General features: G+C 57.6%; 2 protein-coding genes across 2 annotated transcripts in view; one reads left to right on the top strand and one right to left on the bottom strand.

The window, feature by feature from the left end:
- The window catches only part of ECI1 (enoyl-CoA delta isomerase 1), a 19,909-nt gene extending 11,930 nt beyond the window's left edge, over positions 1-7,979 (top strand). The window contains exons 2-7 of the mRNA XM_038762264.1: positions 3,963-4,076; positions 4,783-4,910; positions 5,413-5,559; positions 5,984-6,105; positions 7,229-7,407; positions 7,494-7,979. Coding sequence (XP_038618192.1) covers positions 3,963-4,076; positions 4,783-4,910; positions 5,413-5,559; positions 5,984-6,105; positions 7,229-7,407; positions 7,494-7,660 — 857 coding nt within the window. The 3' untranslated portion in view covers positions 7,661-7,979. The remainder of the gene's footprint in view (positions 1-3,962; positions 4,077-4,782; positions 4,911-5,412; positions 5,560-5,983; positions 6,106-7,228; positions 7,408-7,493) is intronic.
- The window catches only part of DNASE1L2 (deoxyribonuclease 1 like 2), a 17,994-nt gene continuing 6,183 nt past the window's right edge, over positions 7,976-19,786 (bottom strand). Inside the window, exons 7-14 of the mRNA XM_038762763.1 lie at positions 17,055-17,263; positions 16,071-16,159; positions 15,310-15,393; positions 14,747-14,847; positions 14,223-14,335; positions 13,668-13,822; positions 9,331-9,427; positions 7,976-8,825 (exon numbers count right to left, since the gene is read on the bottom strand). Of these exons, the coding sequence (XP_038618691.1) occupies positions 8,772-8,825; positions 9,331-9,427; positions 13,668-13,822; positions 14,223-14,335; positions 14,747-14,847; positions 15,310-15,393; positions 16,071-16,159; positions 17,055-17,263 (902 nt within the window). The 3' untranslated portion in view covers positions 7,976-8,771. The remainder of the gene's footprint in view (positions 8,826-9,330; positions 9,428-13,667; positions 13,823-14,222; positions 14,336-14,746; positions 14,848-15,309; positions 15,394-16,070; positions 16,160-17,054; positions 17,264-19,786) is intronic.

Genomic DNA, 19,786 nt, shown 5'->3' with positions numbered 1-19,786 from the left:
TTGGCAACATATAGAGACAGTCCCTACCCAACAGTGGGCTCACAGTCTGAAAGGGGGAGACAGAACAAAACCAAACATACTAACAAAATAAAATAAATAGAATAGATATGTACAAGTAAAATAAATAGAGTAATAAATATGTGCAAACATATATACAGGTGCTGTGGGGAAGGGAAGGAGGTAAGATGGGGGGGATGGAGAGGGGGACGAGGGGGAGAGGAAGGAAGGGGCTCAGTCTGGGAAGGCCTCCTGGAGGAGGTGAGCTCACAGCAGGGCCTTGAAGGGAGGAAGAGAGCTAGCTTGGCGGATGTGCGGAGGGATTGGGGGCATTCCAGGCCCGGGGGAGGATGTGGGCCAGGGGTCGATGGCGGGACAGGCGAGAACGAGGTACGGTGAGGAGATTAGCGGCAGAGGAGCGGAGGGTGCGGGCTGGGCTGGAGAAGGACAGAAGGGAGGTGAGGGAGGAGGGGGCGAGGGGATGGATGGACAGCCTGGAAGCCCAGGGTGAGGAGTTTCTGCCTGATGCGCGGATTGATTGGTAGCCACTGGAGACTTTTGAGGAGTCCCCACCCCCAGGCTCGTGTGTCAGACGGGCTATCTCCGATTCCCCAGCAGCATCTGGCCTCAAAGTCCAGGGATGCCTGGCTTGGGCAGAACTGGGCCAACAGGTCTCTCGTGATCCACTCCCCCTCCTTCCTCGTCTGCCCTCCCCGTCCCGCCGCACCCCAACTCGCTCCCCAACCTAGCTCTGGCTCCCAGGTGCCAGGACGCAGAGCCGGGGGTGATCAGCCACAAAGGCATCAGGAAGAGAGACTCCACCTAGAAGCCTCGTCGTACCCATTAGGGCTTGACGAGAGGGTCTTCCGGGGTGAGGGTCTGGGGGGAGTCCCACGCTCATCAGCTGGTGAACTCAGCCATCGTTGGGTGAGCCCTTTTGGGGACCATCCTCCAACCCCCCCCACCCCACCCCAACCTCCCAGGAAATTATAAGAAGCAATTGAGAAGCAGCGCGGCTCAGTGGAAAGAGCCCAGGCTTTGGAGTCAGAGGTCGTGAGTTCCCATCCCGGCTCCGCCAACTGTCAGCTGTGTGACCTTGGGCAAGTCACCTCACTTCCCCGTGCCTCAGTTACCTCGTCTGTAAAATGGGGATGAAGACTGTGAGCCCTCCGTGGGACCACCTGATCACCTTCATCATCATCATCATCAATCGTATTTCTCGAGCGCTTACTGTGTGCAGAGCACTGTACTAAGCGCTTGGGAAGTACAAATTGGCAACATAGAGAGCCAGTCCCTACCCAACAGCAGGCTCACAATCTAAAAGGGGGAGACAGAGAACAAAACCAAACATACTAACAAAATAAATAGAATAGATATGTACAAGTAAAATAAATAAAGAGTAATAAATACGTACAAACATATATACATATGTAACCTCCCCAGCGCTTAGAACAGTGCTTTGCACATAGTAAGCACTTAATAAATGCCATCATTATTGTTAAGACTGTGAGCCCCCCGTGGGACCACCTGATCACCTTGTAACCCCTCCCCCCAGCGCTTAGAACAGTGCTTTGCATGTAGTAAGCGCTTAATAAATGCCATTATTATAGAAGTTTCCTGAGGAACCTTCCTTTCTCCCCTGCGGATTTGCCGCCCCGTGCCCACCACACGAGGCCCACCCCAACCGATGCGCCGCGCTCCAAACCCCCACGGCTAAGTCTCCCATCGCTGACCTCGGGCAGGCTGGCGGCCGGGACGTCCCCTCTGCCAACCACCCCGCCACTCTGAGAGCAGGGAAGTGGTTGGGATGCGTAGTGCCCAGCTTCCTGGGGCAGCGGGAGCCCGGGGTGGTGGGCGCGGGGGCGGCTCCTCAGGCGAGAAGCCGGGGAACAGGCCACGGGGCGCCTCGGGGCCTGAGCTCTCCGCGGCCTGGTCTGGGAGGACTCCGCGTCCCCCCCAACATCACCTGCCCCGATGGTGCAGGGGTGGGCCGAAGCGATGGGCTGGGTGCTTCACACGGGGCCGGGAGTCAGAATAATAATAATAATAATAATAATAATAATAATAATGGCATTTATTAAGCGCTTACTACGTGCGAAACACTGTTGGGGAGGTTACAAGGTGATCAGGTGGTCCCACAGGGGGCTCGCGGTCTTAATCCCCATTTTGCAGATGAGGTAACCGAGGCCCGGAGAAGTGAAGTGACTTGCCCGAAGTCATCATCAATCGTATTTATTGAGCGCTTACTATGTGCAGAGCACTGCACTGAGCGCTTGGGAAGCACAAATTGGCAACATATAGAGACAGTCCCTACCCAACATTGGGCTCACAGTCTAAAAGTCACACAGCTGACAATTGGCGGAGCTGGGATTTGAACCCGTGACCTCTGACTCCAAAGCCCGGGCTCTTTCCGCTGAGCCACGCTGCTTCTCAGCGGCGTGCTCAGCTGCTTCTCAGAAGACCCGAGTTCGATAATAATAACATTTGTTAAGCACTTACTATGCGCCAAGCACCGTTCTAAGCGCTGGGGGGGCTACAAGGTGATCAGGTTGTCCCACGTGGGGCTCACAGTCTTAATCCCTGTTTTACAAATGAGGTAACTGAGGCCCAGAGAAGTGAAGTGACTTACCCAAAGTCACCCAGCTGACAAGTGGCGGAGCCGGGATTAGAACCCATGACCTCTGACTCCCAAGCCCGGGCTCTTTCCGCTGAGCCACACTGCTTCCTCTTCTAGTCCTGGTTCTGTCACTTGCCTGCTGCGTGACTTTTTCTGGGCTTCAGTTTCCTCATCGGAGAAGCAGCGAGGCTGAGTGGAGAGAGCCCGGGCTTGGGAGTCAAAAGGATGTGGGTTCTAATCCCAAATCCGCCACTTGTCTGCTGTGTGACCTTGGGCAAGTCACTTAGTTTCTCTGCGCCTTGGTTACCTCATCGGTAAAATGGGGATTAAGACTGTAAGCCTCATGTGGGACAACCTGATTACCTCGTATCTGCCCCAGCGCGTAGAACAGTGCTTGGCACATAGTAAGTGCTTAACAAGTACCATCGTTATTATATTATCTACTGAGCCCTACTGAGAGCTCACCTCCTCCAGGAGGCCTTCCCAGACTGAGCCCCCTCCTTCCTCTCCCCCTCCTCCCCCCGCCCCATCCCCCCCCACCTTACCTCCTTCCCCTCCCCACAGCACCTGTATATATGTTTGTACGGATTTATTACTCTATTTTTTTTGTACATAATAATAATAATAATGGCATTTATTAAGCACTTACTATGTGCAAAGCACTGTTCTAAGCGCTGGGGAGGTTACAAGGTGATCAGGTTGTCCCTGGGGGGCCCCACAGTTTTAATCCCCATTTTACAGCTGAGGTCACTGAGACACAGAGAAGTGAAGTTACCTGCCCAAAGTCACACAGCTAAATTGTTGCCAACTTGTACTTCCCAAGCGCTTAGTACAGTGCTCTGCACACAGATATTTATTCTATTTGTTTTGTTTTGTTTTGTTCTCTGTCTCCCCCTTCTCGACTGTGAGCCCACTGTTGGGTAGGGACCGTCTCTATCTGTTGCCAACTTGTACTTCCCAAGCGCTTAGTACAGCGCTGTGCACACAGTAAGCGCTCAATAAATAGGATTGAATGAATCTGTAAAATGGGGATTCAATCCCTGTTCTCCCTCCTACATGGACTGTGAGCCCGACCTGGGGCAGGGAGAGCCTCTGACCTGATTATTGTGTCTCTTCCCCGGGGACAAACACCACAGTTGTTGCTGTTATTATTATCATCCGTGCAGCCTCAAGCCCCACTCCCCCAGGCTCGCCCCTTCCCCGTCCTCCTCCTCCCCACCCCGCAGGGATCTCAGTAATGGAGTCACCTCGGCCCTGCGCTCCGAACCCCGTCGGACGGGACCGTACTCGGGGGCCTTTCCGCCAGGCCAAAGGGAGCGAGTAATAGATTCTGGGATTGTATTTTCAGGGTCGCTCCTGTACGGCAGCGGCTGGGCCCGAGCTGTGTTCCCGGGGCTCCCGCCGGCTCAGAGAAGACCCTTCAGCAACGACAAAGTCCTAGTGGAGGTGGACACAAGCAGCGGTAGGCGCTCGGAGTCGGGCGGGATGGCGATTCGGCGGGTGACTGTCGGGCACAGAGGGTGGGAGGCCCTCAGCAAGACCACTGACACACCGGCCCTCGGTCCCCATCTTTCCGTCGGGGCGGCACCCATGCCCCCTGCCCCCCAGGAGTGCCGCTTAGAGAAGCAGCGTGGCTCAGTGGAAAGAGCCCAGGCTTTGGAGTCAGAGGTCATGGGTTCAAATCCCGGCTCCGCCGACTGTCAGCTGTGTGGCCCTGGGCAAGTCACTTCACTTCTCTGGGCCTCAGTTCCCTCATCTGTAAAATGGGGATGAAGACTGCGAGCCTCCCGTGGGACAACCTGATCACCTGGTAACCCCCCAGCGCTTAGAAAAGTGCTTTGCACATCATAATAAATGCTATGATTAATTAGGAGTGACCACTGACTGCTGGGGGCACCGGGCCTTTGTAACCGGGCCTTCTGGGTCCTGGGCAGCAGATAAGCCCTCCGGGCCCAGCTGGCCCCATCTTCCCCATTCGGGTCTCCTCTGCCCCTCGCCGCGACCCCGTGACGATGGATGGGGCAGGCCCACGGTGACCCCAGTCTATCTCAGAGGTTCAGTTGGATAAGGGGGAGGATGAAGGCCAGACCCTGGCTGGGGAGGTGGGGGGCGGGGAGGGACGTCTTGGCCGCAGCCCAGCCCGACGGCCGGTGTCCGTCCGTCGGCAGGGGTGGCGGTGATGAAGATGAGGAACCCGCCGGTGAACAGCCTCAGCCTGGAGCTGCTGACGGAGTTTGTGATCTGCCTGGAGAAGCTGGAGAATGACAAGAGCTGCAGAGGCATCATCATCACCTCGGTGCGGGGCTCCCCAGAGCTGGGGTGGGGGGCGGGTGTCGGTGGGCTCCCTGAAGTGGGGGGCTCGGGGCTCCCCAGAGCAGAGGCGTGGCTTGGGAGGATGAGCTGGGAGAGAAATGAGGATGGGGAGGGAGCTGATGGAGCACCTTAAAGCAGATGATGAGTTTCTTCTTGATGCGGAGGTGGATGGGCGCCCGCTGGAGGGAACTGAGGTGTGGGGAGACGTGGACTCAGTGGGTTGTTGTTGTTTTTTTTAGCAAAGTGATCTGGGCTGCAGAGTGAAGCGAGGACTGGAGAGGGGCAAGGCTGGAGGGCAGGGAGGGCTTTATCCACAACTGGGGCCTCCTCTGTGCCAATCTAGATAACCAGGGTGGGCAGGGCTAATCGTGGGCCTTGTTTGGGCTTGTCCTCCTCCCCCTTGCTGTAGAATGGCCTCTGATCCTTGCCGGTGCTCCTCCTCCTCCTCCTCCGCCTGCTGTTCCCCTTCCCTGCCCCAACTGTAGAACAGCCCCGGAGTGTTCTCGGCGGGCCTGGACCTGACGGAGATGTGCGGGCGGACCCCGGCCCACTACGTCCAGTACTGGAAGGCCGTGCAGGAGCTGTGGCTCAAGCTCTACGCCTCCAACCTGGTCATCGTGGCCGCCATCAATGTGAGCGTTCCCCCGGCACTGTGGACGGATGGAGCGCTGCGGGGTGCCCTGTGGGAGTCCAGGGGAGGCTGGGCAAATGGTCCCTGCCCTCCAGCAGCTTCCAGCCTAGCCACGGAGACACAGTTACAGAATTGACCGAGAAAACTGTCCCAAGTGCTCAGTTCAGTGCCCCGTCCTCAGTACATTCTGCCGATCGCGGGGGCGGATGGTAAAAGGAGAAGGGGTTTGTTGCTGGGGGGTGGTCCTCACACCCGATGTCACCATCCTCGGGATGATTGGGTTATGGGTGGGGGGGCTTTAAGACAGAGCCGACCAGGGTGGGCTAGACCGGTGGTGGGTCCCCAGGGGTTAGGGGTTCGGGGGGGAAGGAGGGCGGTTCCGGTCCCGGCCCGGCCTCCCTGGACTGGACCGGTTCCCGTTCCAGGGGCCCAGCCCGGCCGGAGGGTGTCTGGTGGCCCTGACGTCTGATTACCGGATCCTGGCCGACAACCCGAAGTACCGCATCGGCCTCAACGAGACCCTGCTGGGCATCGTGGCCCCTTTCTGGTGAGCCGCCCGCCTCCCCCCACCCCCGGCAGCTGCCTGCCCTCTCGCCTGCCTCCGTCTGCGTCTGTCTTTCTTCCCCATCTCCGCCTACCCCCACCCCCGACCCCTTCCCCCTTCTACCATTGCTGGGATTGGCCCCATCCCTCTGGCTCGTAATAATAATAATTATAGCATTCATTAAGCGCTTACTATGTGCAAAGCACTGTTCTAAACGCTGGTGAGGTTACAAGGTGATCAGGTTGTCTCACGGGGGGCTCAGGGTCTTAATCCCCATTTGACAGATGAGGTAACTCAGGCCCAGAGAAGTGAAGTGACTTGCCCAAAATCACACAGCTGGCAATTGGCAGAGCTGGGATTTGAACCCGTGACCTCTGCCTCCAGAGCCCGGGCTGTTTCCACTGAGCCACGCTGCTTCTCTTCGCTGCTCACGCCTTTCCCCTTCACGCCCGCCAGCCCTCAAAGCCCTCCCGAGATCCCAACTCATCCAGGAGGCTTCCTCCAATGGATCGCTCATCCGCCCACCCTATTTTTTATTTATTTATTTTGCTGGTATTTGTTAAGCGCTTACTCTGTGCCAGGCACTGTCGTAAGGGCAGGGGTTGAGATGAGCAAATCAGGTTGGACTCAGGCCCTGCCCCATATAGGGTTCACAGTCGTGATCCCCATTTTACAGATGTGAGCCCACTGTTGGGCAGGGACTGTCTCTATATGTTGCCAATCTGTACTTCCCAAGCACTTAGTACAGTGCTCTGCACACAGTAAGCGCTCAATAAGTACGATTGATGATGATGATGATGATGATGAGAGAACTGAGGCCCAGAGAGGTGAAATGACTTGCCTAAGGTCACTCAGCAGACAAGCGGTGGAGTTATTTCCCCACCACCCCCAACTCCGACCCTGACCTCAACAGAGCAGCTCGGTCTCCATACTTATACTGTCTCGGTTCCCGCTATCCGTAAATTGTTTTGCGGCCTTTCTCCCCCACCGGGTCTCCGACCACGACCGAGTTCTCCCGGGTGCTCAGCCTAGGGTTCTGCTCCGAGCAGGTGCCCAGTCCCTGCTCGTGGGCTCCCGGAGTTTCCCCGGGGGGCTCATGGAAACTCTTGGGTGCGGGCCTCTCCAGGTTCAAGGACAACATGGTCAACACAGTCGGCCACCGGCAGGCGGAACGGGCCCTCCAGCTCGGCCTCCTCTTCCCGCCCGCGGAAGCGCTGCGGGTGGGACTGGTGGACCAGCTGGTCCCCGAGGAGCAGGTCCAGAGCGCGGCCGTGGCCGCCGTGGGCCAGTGGCTGGCCATCCCAGGTACCGGGGCCGTCTCGGGCTGTGGGAGGGGTGTGGGGTGGGTGGCGCCGGCCGGCCGACCCACCCTGACCCGGTCACCCCCGCAGACCACGCGCGCCAGCTCACCAAGGCCATGATGAGGAAGCCGACGGTCGAGCGCCTGCTCAAGGGCCGGGAGGCCGACGTGCAGAACTTTGTCGACTTCCTCTCCAGAGACTCGATCCAGAAGTCTCTGCACGCCTACTTGCAGATGCTCAAGCAGCGGAAAGGCTGAGGCCCAGGGCAGCTCGGCGCCCCCAACGCCCCAATTCCCCCGGCTGCGGCCGGGGGCTCCGGCATCCGTTTAAATCGTAGGTAGTTTCTCCTCTCCCTGCTGTGTTCCCTCTTAGGCCCGGGGCCTGATACCCCCCATGCCCACCCCTGCCTCTGCTCTGGCGGGGCCAGAGGAGAGGCAGTTGGGGGATGGGGGTTAGGGGCAACGGGCAGGCAGGCGGATGGACGGAAGGAGGGAGATGCGCTTTAACCTGAGAATCACGGCCTGGTGCAAGAGCTGTTGGGGTGGGCAGATTGTGAATAAAGTGCTCCAGATGGCAGAGACTTTGCACTTGGCAGGGCCTCCTGGGAGACTGTGGGAGCAGGAGTGGGCCCGGGCCCCCTCACCGAGGGAGGAGCCGGGTGGTCCCCCCCAGGCAGGTGGAGACGGGACCTTGAACTGCCGCTGGAGGGGCGATGGGGGCTCATTAATCATTCCGGTAGGGGCCACGCTCAGTTGGGGGCCGGCAAGGAGGTCACAGCACTGTGCAGGGGCAGCTGCACAGGTCACACCATCCTTACCGGCAGGGCAGGGGACCCCCTCACCTCCAAGTGGTCCAGCTGGTGTATGTGTGTGTGGGGGGTCCTCACAGGTGGAGCTCAGGCCCCTTGCCCCCGGGAGGGGTGGGGAATTTCTTGGCAGGCCCACACTGAGGCCCAGGTGGTCTTTCCCTCCCCGCCACAGCCCGAGCAGCTCCTGGGCCAAGACTCCCAGTCCTGGTGGAGTAGTAACCTCCCGGCAGGGCTTCTGGGGCCGTCTGCCGCCCCGGGGGCTCCTTCCCTCTCACATTTTCAGTTTGGTCGGGCGAGGGCCGGGCTGGGCAGGGGGCACGGGGCCGGCTGGAGAGCCTGGGCTCGATGTGGAGTGGGCTTTAGCGCCAGGCTCGCTACTCGGTTTCATCTCCTAATAGCTGATTTCCAGTCTCGCGGCCAAAGGAGGTGGGGTTTGTGGTGCCCACCTCTCCCAGCCTGCTGTCCCTTGCTGCGGTGGGGTGGGGGGCCCCACGGTGGGCTGACCGAGCCGGCGATGGGGCTGGGGCCCGAGGGAGACACGCCCGGGCCCTCCCGGCCTCTCAGCGCGTCTTCAGGGTCACTTCCACCGGGAAATGGTCACTGATGGCCAGCGCCTGCTCGAGAGACAGAGCCAAGGCGCTAGAACACAGCCTTCTGCCTGCCTGGATGCCCTCTCTCACCCTCCCTGACCGCTGCCCGAGAAGGGCTAGTGTCCTGGGGCATGGGCTTGGGCAGGGGCCGGCAGGGAGGACTGGAGTCAGGGGGAGGGGCGAGGTGGGGGAGATAGAGTTGAGCGGGAAGGCAGGGGGGTTGCCATCTTTGGGCCCAGACGGATGGAGGGGCAGGGGAGGGCAAGCTGCCGGACTGCTTGTGGACCCCCCGGAGGCCGCGGGTCAGGGGGAGCGGTGACCCAGCCCTCGCAGGGCCCAGGCGGATCCCGACAACGGGGCCTGAAGGGACGGGCCCAGTCCTCAGCCCGGGAAGCCCAGCTGGGCAAAGGCTCTCTGAGGGCCCTGGGAGGGAGACCCAGGGGCCAGACCGATCCAGGGGGAGCGGCAAGGAAAGCCCGGGCGGCGGTCTGCGGGGCCTGGGGGTCGGCCAGCGGCCGGCCACCCTCACCTGTTCCTGGTCCAAGTTCAAGGCCTTCTGGAAGTTGTAGATGCCAGCAGAGCCAGGGTCGACACACTTCCGCAGGTTGGAGCCGCAGACCACGATCCTGCCGACGCAGCGTGAGGTGGTGAAGGGCCGGCAAGGAGCCGGGCTCCGGGGTGCCAGACGCACCCCGGGTCTCCCTCCCCACCCCCACCCTCCCCAGACTGACGCCCTGCCGTAGGGCCGCCCCGAAGGAGAGGATCCCGGGAGCCAGTCTGACTTGGCCCCCGCCGCCCAGGGACCTGGAGGCTCGCTACCGGCCACTGTCCAAACAAGGTTCCTCTGACACCGTCCTCTCCTGGTTCCCTTCCTCTCTCTTTGGGCCACTCGTTCTCAGTCGTTTTCTCAGGCTCCCATCCCCGTTTCCTCTGCCTCCCATCTTCTAATTGTGGGGGTCCCTCAAAGCTCAGTTCTGGGTCCCCTTCTACTCTCCATCTACACCCACTTCAGTGGAGAACTCATTCGCTACATCTCCAGCCCTGACCTCTCTCCTTCCCTGCACTCTCGCATTTCCTCCTGCCTTCAAGACATCTCTACTTGGATGTCCTGCTGACACCTGAAATTAAGCATGTCCAAAACTGAACGCCTCCTCTTCCCATCCAAGCCCTGTCCTTCCCCTGTCTTTTCCATCGTTGAGGACAATACCACCATCCACCCTATCTCACAAGCCCCCTAACCTTGGCGTTGCCCTCGACTCACTCTCTCATTCATCATCATCATCATCAATCGTATTTATTGAGCGCTTACTGTGTGCAGAGCACTGTACTAAGCACTTGGGAAGTACAAGTTGGCAACATATAGAGACAGTCCCTACCCAACAGTGGGCTCACAGTCTAAAAGGGGGACACAGAGAACAAAACCAAACATACTAACAAAATAGAATAGATATGGACAAGTAAAATAAATAAAAAGAGTAATAAATATGTACAAACATATATACATATATACAGGTGCTGTGGGGAAGGGAAGGAGGTAAGATGGGATGGAGAGGGGGGCGAGGGGGAGAGGAAGGAAGGGGCTCAGTCTGGGAAGGCCTCATGGAGGAGGTGAGCTCTTAGTAGGGCCTTGAAGGGAGGAAGAGAGCTAGCTTGGCAGATGGGCAGAGGGATTGGGGGCATTCCAGGCCCGGGGGGGTGACGTGGGCCGGGGGTCGATGGCGGGACAGGTGAGAACGAGGCCTAACGGTGAGGAGATCAGCGGTGGAGGAGTGGAGGGTGCGGGCTGGGCTGGAGAAGGAGAGAAGGGAGGTGAGGTAGGAGGGGGCGAGGGGATGGACAGCCTTGAAGCCCAGGGTGAGGAGTTTCTGCCTGATGCACAGATTGATTGGTAGCCACTGGAGATTTCTGAGGAGGGGAGTAATATGCCCAGAGCGTTTCTGGACAAAGATAATCCGGGCAGCAGCATAAAGTATGGATTGAAGTGGGGAGAGATACGAGGATGGGAGATCAGCGAGAAGGCTGATGCAGTAGTCCAGACAGGATAGGAAGAAAGCTTGAATGAGCAGGGTAGCGGTATGGATGGAGAGGTAAGGGCGGACCTTGGCAATGTTGCGGAGCTGAGACCGGCAGGTTTTGGTGACGGCTTAGATGTGAGGGGTAAATGAGAGAGCGGAGTCGAGGATGACTCCAAGGTTGTGGGCTTGTGAGACGGGAAGGATGGTAGTGCCGTCCACAGTGACGGGAAATTCAGGGAGAGGACAGGGTTTGGGAGGGAAGACAAGGATTTCAGTCTTGGACAGTCTCATTCCACCTACACAGTCATTCTGTCGGTTCCACCTTCACAACATTGCTAAAACCCGCCCTTTCTTCTCCATCCAAACTGCTACCGTACTGATCTGAGCACTTATCCGGTCCCAATTTGCCTCCTCGCTGACGTCCCAGCCTCCTGTCCCTCCCCACTCCAGTCTATACTTCACCCTGCTGCAAGGATCGTTCTTTGACAAAAACGCTCAGGCCGTGTTCCCCCTCTCAAGAACCTCCAAAGGCCGCCCATCCACCTCTGCATCCAACAGAAACTCCTCACCAACGGTTTAAAAGCACTTAAATCAGCTTGCTCCATCCCACCTCACCTCACTAATCTACTCCCAGCCCAGCCCACACACTCCACCCCTCTAGCCTCAGTTTACTCACTGTGACTGCATCTCTTCTCTCTTCATCCTCCCTCTACCCTGGCACTCCTTCCCTCTCCGTATATACCAGACCGCTGCTCTCTTTACCTTCAAAGCATTATTAAGGTTACATCTCCTCCAAGAGGCCTTCCCCAATTAAACCCTCTTTTCCCCGGCTCGCTCTCCCTCCTGCGTCGCCTATGCACTCGGATCTGTGACCTCTGTACATACGACGTTCACCCCACCTCTAACTCCACGGCACTTATGTACCAGTTTCTAAATCAGACATTACACATTTTTTTATTCATATTAATGACCACCTCCCCTCAATACTATAAGCTCGTTGTGGGCAAGGAACATGCCGGCTAAGTCTGTTGTATTGTACTCTCCCAAGCGCTTAGTACAGTGCTCTGCACCTAGTAAGTGCTCAATAAATACCTTTAATTGATTCATTCATTCAATCGTATTTATTGAACGCTCACTGTGTGCAGAACAGTGTACTAAGCGCTTGGGGAGTACAAGTTGGCAACATATAGAGACGGTCCCTACCCAACAGCGGGCTCACAGTCTAGAAGATATAAGTTATAAGATAATAAGGTTGGACCCAGTCCCTGTCCCATGTGGGGCTCACAGCCTAAAGGAAAAGGAAAATAGGTACTGAATAACCATTTTACAGGGGAGGAAGCTGAGGCACAGAGAAATTGAGTGGCTCACCCAAGGTCACACAGCAGGGAAATGGAGGAGCCAGAATTAGATTAATTGATTGATTCACTCCCAAAGCTTTAATCCCCATCTTTCCCCAGGTGACTTTCAAATCTACTTCTCCAGCCCTGACTTCTCCCCTTCTCTGGAATCTCACATTTCTTCCTGCCTCCAGGATATCTCTACACAGATGCCTGTATAGGCGCTTAGTACAGTGCTCTGCACACAGTAAGCGCTCAATAAATACGATTGATTGTATAGTCCTCAAACTGATCCACTTATCTTCCCACCCAAACCCATCCCTCCACCTAACTTCCCCAGAGAAGCTATGTGGCCTAGTGGCTAAAGCCTGGGCCTGGGAGCCAGAAGGACCTGGGTTCTAATCCCAGCTCCGGCATTTGTCTGCCGTGTGACGTTGGGCAAGTCACTTCACTTCTCTGGGCCTGTTACCTCATCTGTACAATGGGGATGAAAACCGTGGGCCCCGTGTGGGACAGGGACTGTGTCCGACCCTATTAGCTTGTATCTACCCCAGCGCTTAGACACGTAGTAAGCGCTTAGCAAAACCATTATTATTATCATTATTATTATTCCCTATATATGCTGATAGCACCACCAACCTCCCTATCAAACAAGCCCACAATCTCTCCAACCCACGTATTCGGTCGAGTTGCCAAATCCTGTCGGCTTTTACCCCGCATCATCGCCCAGATCAGCTTCTACCTCGCAGACGAGACTGCCCTATCTGGACCCGGCCCTGGTCACATCCTGACTCAACTACTGCATCAGCCTCCTCCCTGCCTCCGGCCTCTATATTCCACTCTGCTACACGGATCATTTTTCCAAAAGAACATTAAGCGTCCGAATCCAAAATGCCCCCGATACCTCTAATTGTTCCCATTTCCTTCCGCATCGAGCAGAGACACTTGACCAATGGCATCAAGACAGCTCTCTCCCCTCTTTCCCACTGCACCCCAGCTCACACTCTTCTTCCTCCTAAGCCAACTAACACACTGTACCTCACTCTCATCACCCTTGCTGTAGGCTTTACGCTCATTCCCTGTCTCCTTCCTGGAGCTCCCTCCCCCCTCACTTCTGTCAGACCACCACTCTCCCCCTCTTCAAAGTTTTTCTGCAATTCCACCTGCACCGGGAGGCCTTCCTTGACTATTTATTCTCTCATCTCCCCCACCTGATCACCGCAATGACCTCCCAGGCCTTTTGAATCAACCACACACTTCTCTACACACCCTATTACTTCAGCGGGCACTCATTTCCTTTTCTTCTTCCCCCCGGGTCTGAGATTGATTTTAGTCTGTCCTCATCACTAGACTGGTAGCTCCTTGAGGGCAGGGATCGTGTCTGTTGTCCTCTCCAAGAGCTCAATGCAGTGTTCTGCACAAAGTAGACGGTAAGCTCCTTGATGGCAGCCTGTGATAGCAGACTAGCTGTCCCATCCCCGTGGGGGCGGGGGGCGCGGCCCCTCACCTCTCACCTGTCGTAGGTGCAGTCGGAGTTGCCCACGGTGGTGTCGGTGCCGTCGGGGATGAGCCAGTGGAACACGGCGCTGGTCCGCAGGCGGACGTTGGGCCAGTCGTGCTGCCGGACGTAGCTACAGTCGGCGTTGAAGTCTCCCAGGAACAGGATGTCCTGGCGGAGGGAACGGCCGGGCTGGGGAAGGGCCGGGGGACGGGGGGGGGGGGCAGGGACACGGCGGGAGACGGGAGCAGGCCCGAGCCAGGCGTAGTTATAGAACGGGATGTCCCGGCGGAGGGAGCGGTCGGGCTGGGGGGCAGTTGGGGACTAGGGGAAGGCAGGGACGCGGCTGGAGATGGGAGCGGGTCCGGGCCAGGCCAACCGGGAGCCCGTGGAGACTCGAAGGGCGTCAGAAGGTCGGAGCCCCCGCTTGGCCGCTCAGGCCGGTTGGTGAGGGCCAGCAAGCGGATGCCTCCCAGAGCCTCTCCGCAGGTCGGGCCCCCACCCCCAGCTGCTTCCCCAGCTCAGCGGCCCGACGACTCGTCCCCTCCGCCCTGGGCCCGGCCGGACTCACGTCGGTTCCCCAGCGGTCGATGACGCCCAGGTAGACATCGTAGAGGGCGTCGATCTCGGCGACCGCGTTGTGCGGGGCTGCGTGCAGGGGCACCAGTACGAACTCTTTCACCTCTGCCGCGGGAATGGGGGGGAGAGGATGGGGGCTGAGGGGGCCGGGAGAAACCAGAGGTTTGCCCTCGCCCACCCCTAGCCGCCGTCCCCGAGGGCCCCCAGAGCACCGCCGAGGATCCCTGTGATGGGGGAGCAGCCGTCAGACGCCCCTCACCACCCCGTAGGCAGGATGCACCCCTGATCCGGGCCAGGGCAGGCCGTGGCCCCTAGGTCAGGCGGAGTGGACTGGGCCCAATGTCGGCCCAGAAGGTGTGGGGCTGCACTGAAGCTACAGGGTGGGTCGGGTCGTGGGGGGTCCCGGCCCACGCTGGGCTGCTGGCCAAGGGATGTTTGCTGGCCCACGGCCTCCCCCTTCCTCTCTCCACCCCCCCAAATTTCCTCCCGCCCGGGCTGACCTCGGCCCCCACTCACTTGTGTGCGGTGAGGAGAACTTGACGACAAAAGGCTCGCGGCTGAACACGTCGTCGGGGTCTGGGTAGCAGTAGCTGTCCACCACTGACACAGCCTCTGTCCTGATAATTAATAACAACAACAACAACAACAAGGGCGGTGTTCGTTAAGCCCTACCTACGTGCCAGGTGAGATAGAAGATGCAGGGGAAGATATTGTGTAAGCAGATAGGACGCAATCTCTGTTCCTTGTGGGACTCTAGGTCTGAGGGGAAGAACAGGTATTTTTATTCCTGTTTTATGGATGAGGTAACCGAAGTGGGGAAAAGGTAAATGATTTCCCCGACGTTCATGAGCCGGCAAGTAGCAGGGCCAGAATAAGAACCCAGGGCCCCTGATCCCAGTCCCGTGCTCTTTCTGCTAGGACACGTTTTCTCCCAGGGGGAAGCGCAGGAGGAAAGGGGTCCTGGGGGGCGAAGGGGACCTGGGGGTAGAAAAAAGGGGGAGAGGGAATGGGGCCTTGGTGGAGGGGAGGGGGAGAATGGGGTCCTGAAGTGGGAGGAGGGGCGGGGGCAGAATCGGTACCTGTAAATGAAGAGATACATCTCTTTGTAGTTGTCCCGTCCTAGAGGATAACTGGTCAGGAAGTCGTAGGTGTGTTCGGACCCCCTGGGGATGGGGGGCCGTGAGTGGAGGGGGCCAGGGGGCGCAGCCCTCTCCCCAGGGGCGACCCCCCGGGACCCCCCGCCTCGCCCCTTCCCACGGGAGGAGCTCCCTGTCCGGCCTCACCCCGCCGGCTCCTATCGTCGCCTCCATCTCTCTTCCTCCCTTCAAGGCCCTACTGAGAGCTCACCTCCTCCAGGAGGCCTTTCCAGACTGAGCCCCTTCCTTCCTCTCCCCCTCGTCCCCCCCTCCATCCCCCCCATCTTACCTCCTTCCCTTCCCCACAGCACCTGTATATATGGATATATGTTTGTACATATTTATTACTCTATTTATTTTACTTGTACATATCTACTCTATTTTATTTTGTTAGTATGTTTGGTTCTCTGTCTCCCTCTTCTAGACTGTGAGCCCGCTGTTGGGTAGGGACTGTCTCTATGTGTTGCCGACTTGGACTTCCCAGGCGCTTAGTACAGTGCTCTGCACACAGTAAGCGCCCAATAAATACGATTGATTGATTGATTGATTGACCCTCAAGCCCGGGGGAGGGAGGACGGGGGACCCGGGCGTCCTGAGCCCCAGGCCTGCCCGGGACCAGGAAGACTCTGGGACTCCCCCCCTGCCCCCAGGACCGGCTCGGGGGTCCCGGGAACCCAAGCCCCGGCCCCCCGGACCCCCGGTACCTGCCGATCTCGTCCATCAGGGTGGTGATGGCGCTCAGGTCCGAGTCCCGGACTTCTTGCACCAGGGTAATGTCGAACCGGGCCACGATCTGCAGGGGCAGCGGCAGGTGGGCACAGGGCGGGACCAGGGCCCTTCCCCTCCCCAGCCCCCGCCCTCTCCATCCCATCTTACCTCCTTCCCTTCCCCACAGCACCTGTATATATGTTTGTACATATTTATTACTCTATTTATTTTACTTGTACATATCCATTCTATTTATTTTGTGAATATGTTTGGTTTTGTTCTCTGTCTCCCCCTTTTAGACTGTGAGCCCACTGTTGGGTAGGGACTGTCTCTCTATGTTGCCAACTTGCGCTTACTCCAGTGCTCTGCACACAGTAAGCGCTCAATAAATACGATTGATTGATTGATTGATTGATCCGGCTCCCCGCCTCGCCACAGGCCACCGGCGTAATCGGACGGAAATTGGTTTTGGGGTGGGGGCGGGGGAAAGAGAGGCAGTCTGGTCCGTGTAGTAGCGACGCTATGTTCTGAGCGCCCACCTCGCGGGCCTGATGTTTTACTTCGACAGACGCCTCCCCTGCTGCAGGCGTCCAAATCCGCGCCTAGGGGCCGGGGGCCATAACCACCTCCTCTCCCGGCCCAACGCCCCCTCCCCGTCCCCTTTCAATCAATCAATCAATCAATCAATCAATCAATCGTATTTATTGAGCGCTTACTGTGTGCAGAGCACTGGACTAAGCGCTTGGGAAGTACAAGTTGGCAACATATAGAGACAGTCCCTACCCAACAGTGGGCTCATGGTCTAAAAGGACTTTTCCCCCCGGGATTCGGGTTTTCCCTTTTCTCCCGTCCTGGGGCCCTCTCCGGGACCCTCCAGTCTCTAGGACTCCCAGCTAACAAGGGGGTCCTCGCCTGGGCACTGGCCCAGGAGGGCACTCGGTGGACCACCCCGCCATCCCCCCCCCGGGGCCCGGCCTCACCTGGGCGATGGACTGACAGGTCCCTTCATCGGCCACTTTGCTGTCCCCAAAGCTTTGGATGTTGAATGCGCCGATCTTCAGGGCCACGGTCACCTCCAGGAGGGCCAGTGTCACCAACACAGAGGCCAGCATGGCTACTGCCCGCTGCAGAGGGGAGGCCAACTGGGTTGGGCGGGGGGCGTCGGGGCCGGGACCCTCCCCTGTCCTCCCTGGGGAATCCCACCAAACCGGGTCTTCCTGTGGCGCGGCCAGGAAAGGGAGGGCAGGATGATGGAGGGTGGGGGGGCAAAGTTTCGTGGAGTCCAGTATGGCTGGGAAGCAGGCCACCTGAGTCCTGGAGCCTCATTAATTCATTCAATCATATTTATTGAGCGCTTACTGTGTGCTGAGCACTGGACTGAGCGCTTGGGAAGTCCAAGTTGGCAACATAGAGAGACAGTCCCTACCCAACAGTGGGCTCACAATCAATCAATCAATCGTATTTATTGAGCGCTTACTCTGTGCAGAGCACTGGACTAAGCGCTTGGGAAGTCCAAGTTGGCAACATAGAGAGACAGTCCCTACCCAACAGTGGGCTCACAGTCTAGAAGGGGGAGACAGACAACAAAATATATTGACAAAATAAAATAAATAGAATAAATATGTACAAATAAAATAGAATAATAAATACGTACAAACATATATACAGGTGCTGGGGGATTGAATGAATGAATGAATGAAGTGACTTGCCCAAAGTCACCCAGTTGACAATTGGCGGAGCCGGCATTTGAACCCGTGACGTCTGACTCCAAAGCCTGGGCTCTTTCCACTGAGCCAGACTGCTTCTCAGATGAAGTCACTGAGGCACGAAAAAGTGTAGTGACTAGCCCAAAGTCACACGGCTAATTCATTCATTCATTCATTCATTCATTCAATCGTATTTATTGAGCGCTTACTGTGCGCAGAGCACTGTACTAAGCGCTTGGGAAGTACAAGTTGGCAACATATGGAGACGGTCCCTGCCCAACAGTGGGCTCACAGTCTAGAAGGGGGAGACAGAGAACAAAACAATCGTATTTATTGAGCGCTTACCGTGTGCAGAGCACTGTACTAAGCGCTTGGGAAGTCCAAGTTGGCAACATATAGAGACGGTCCCTGCCCAACAGTGGGCTCACAGTCTAGAAGGGGGAGACAGAGAACAAAACAATCGTATTTATTGAGCACTTACCGTGTGCAGAGCAATGTGCTAAGCACTTGGGAAGTACAAGTTGGCAACATATAGAGACGGTCCCTGCCCAACAGTGGGCTCACAGTCTAGAAGGGGGAGACAGAGAACAAAACAATCGTATTCATTGAGCACTTACCGTGTGCAGAGCACTGTACCAAGTGCTTGGGAAGTACGAGTTCTTCTCCCGTCCGGCTTGCTGTGGGACTTGGGGTGAATCACTGCCCTCTCTGGGAGGCGGGGAAGAGTTGGGGATGGAGGGACCGATAACAGCCGGCCCCCAGCTTCCTCGATGCCCCCCAGACCATCCTCCTGGCCCCGGCCGGTTGGCCTCAGGGCTCAGGGTCCCGAGGGGGAAGGGGTTGGGGGCATCTAGGATCCCCCTACCCATCCTTGGCGGGGGTCCCCGGCCTGGGGCTGGTCCTGGTCGCCCCCTGCCCCTCCCATCCCCAGGCCCCTGACCCTTGGGCCGGGGGAACTCACCGCTAGGCCCCGGGCCAGTCCAGGGGCTGGGGATTGGGGGCGTCCACCCAAGAGCCCCGCAACGCAGCCACCCAGGGCCAGAGTGGGGGTGGAGGCGGAGGGGGGGAGGCTTTGAAGGCTGAGGGGCAGGGCTCACGGGGAGGAGTCCACACCCCCGCCCTCTGGCTTGGCCGGACTCCAGGATTCCTGGATGCCCAGGCAGGAGAGACGAAAGGACGCGGCCCCGCTAATAATAATAATGATGGTCTCTGTCAGGGAAGCACCGTGGCTCGCTGGAAAGAGCACGGGCTTTGGAGTCAGAGGTCAGAGGTCACGGGTCCACAACCCGGCTCTGCCAATTGTCGGCTGTGGGACTTTGGGCCAGTCATTTAACTTCTCTGGGCCTCAGCTCCCTCACCTGTAAAATGGGCATTAAGACTGTGAGACAACCTGACCACCTTGTAACCTCCCCAGCGCTTAGAGCGGTGCTTTGCACATAGTAAGTGCTTAATAAGTGCCATCTTTTTTTTAAGAAATTACTAGGAGCCAGGCACTTTACTAAGCGCTGCTTGCCGCCTCCTACCTCACCTCCCTTCCCTCCTTCTCCAGCCCAGCCCGCACCCTCCGCTCTGCCGCCGCTCACCTCCTCACTGGGCCTTGTTCTCGCCTGTCCCGTCGTCGACCCCCGGCCCACGTCCTCCCCCTAGCCTGAAATGCCCTCCCTCCTCACATCCACCAACCTAAATCTCTTCCCCGCTTCAAAGCCCTACTGAAAGCTCACCTCCTCCAGGAGGCCTTCCCAGACTGAGCCCCTTCCTTCCTCTCCCCCTTGTCCCCCTCTCCATCCCCCCATCTTGCCTCCTTCCCTTCCCCACAGCACCTGTATATATGTATATATGTTTGTACATATTTATTATTCTATTTCTTTATTTTACTTGTACATATCTATTCTATTTATTTTATTTTGTTAGTATGTTTGGTTTTGTTCTCTGTCTCCCCCTTTTAGACTGTGAGCCCACTGTTGGGTAGGAACTGTCTCTATATGTTGCCAACTTGGACTTCCCAA

This window comes from Tachyglossus aculeatus, chromosome 21 (genome assembly GCF_015852505.1).
Source record: "Tachyglossus aculeatus isolate mTacAcu1 chromosome 21, mTacAcu1.pri, whole genome shotgun sequence".
Classification (NCBI taxonomy): domain Eukaryota; kingdom Metazoa; phylum Chordata; class Mammalia; order Monotremata; family Tachyglossidae; genus Tachyglossus; species Tachyglossus aculeatus.
The sequence above is the reverse complement of the archived record's forward strand: the minus strand, read 5'-3'. Positions and strand labels throughout refer to the sequence as shown.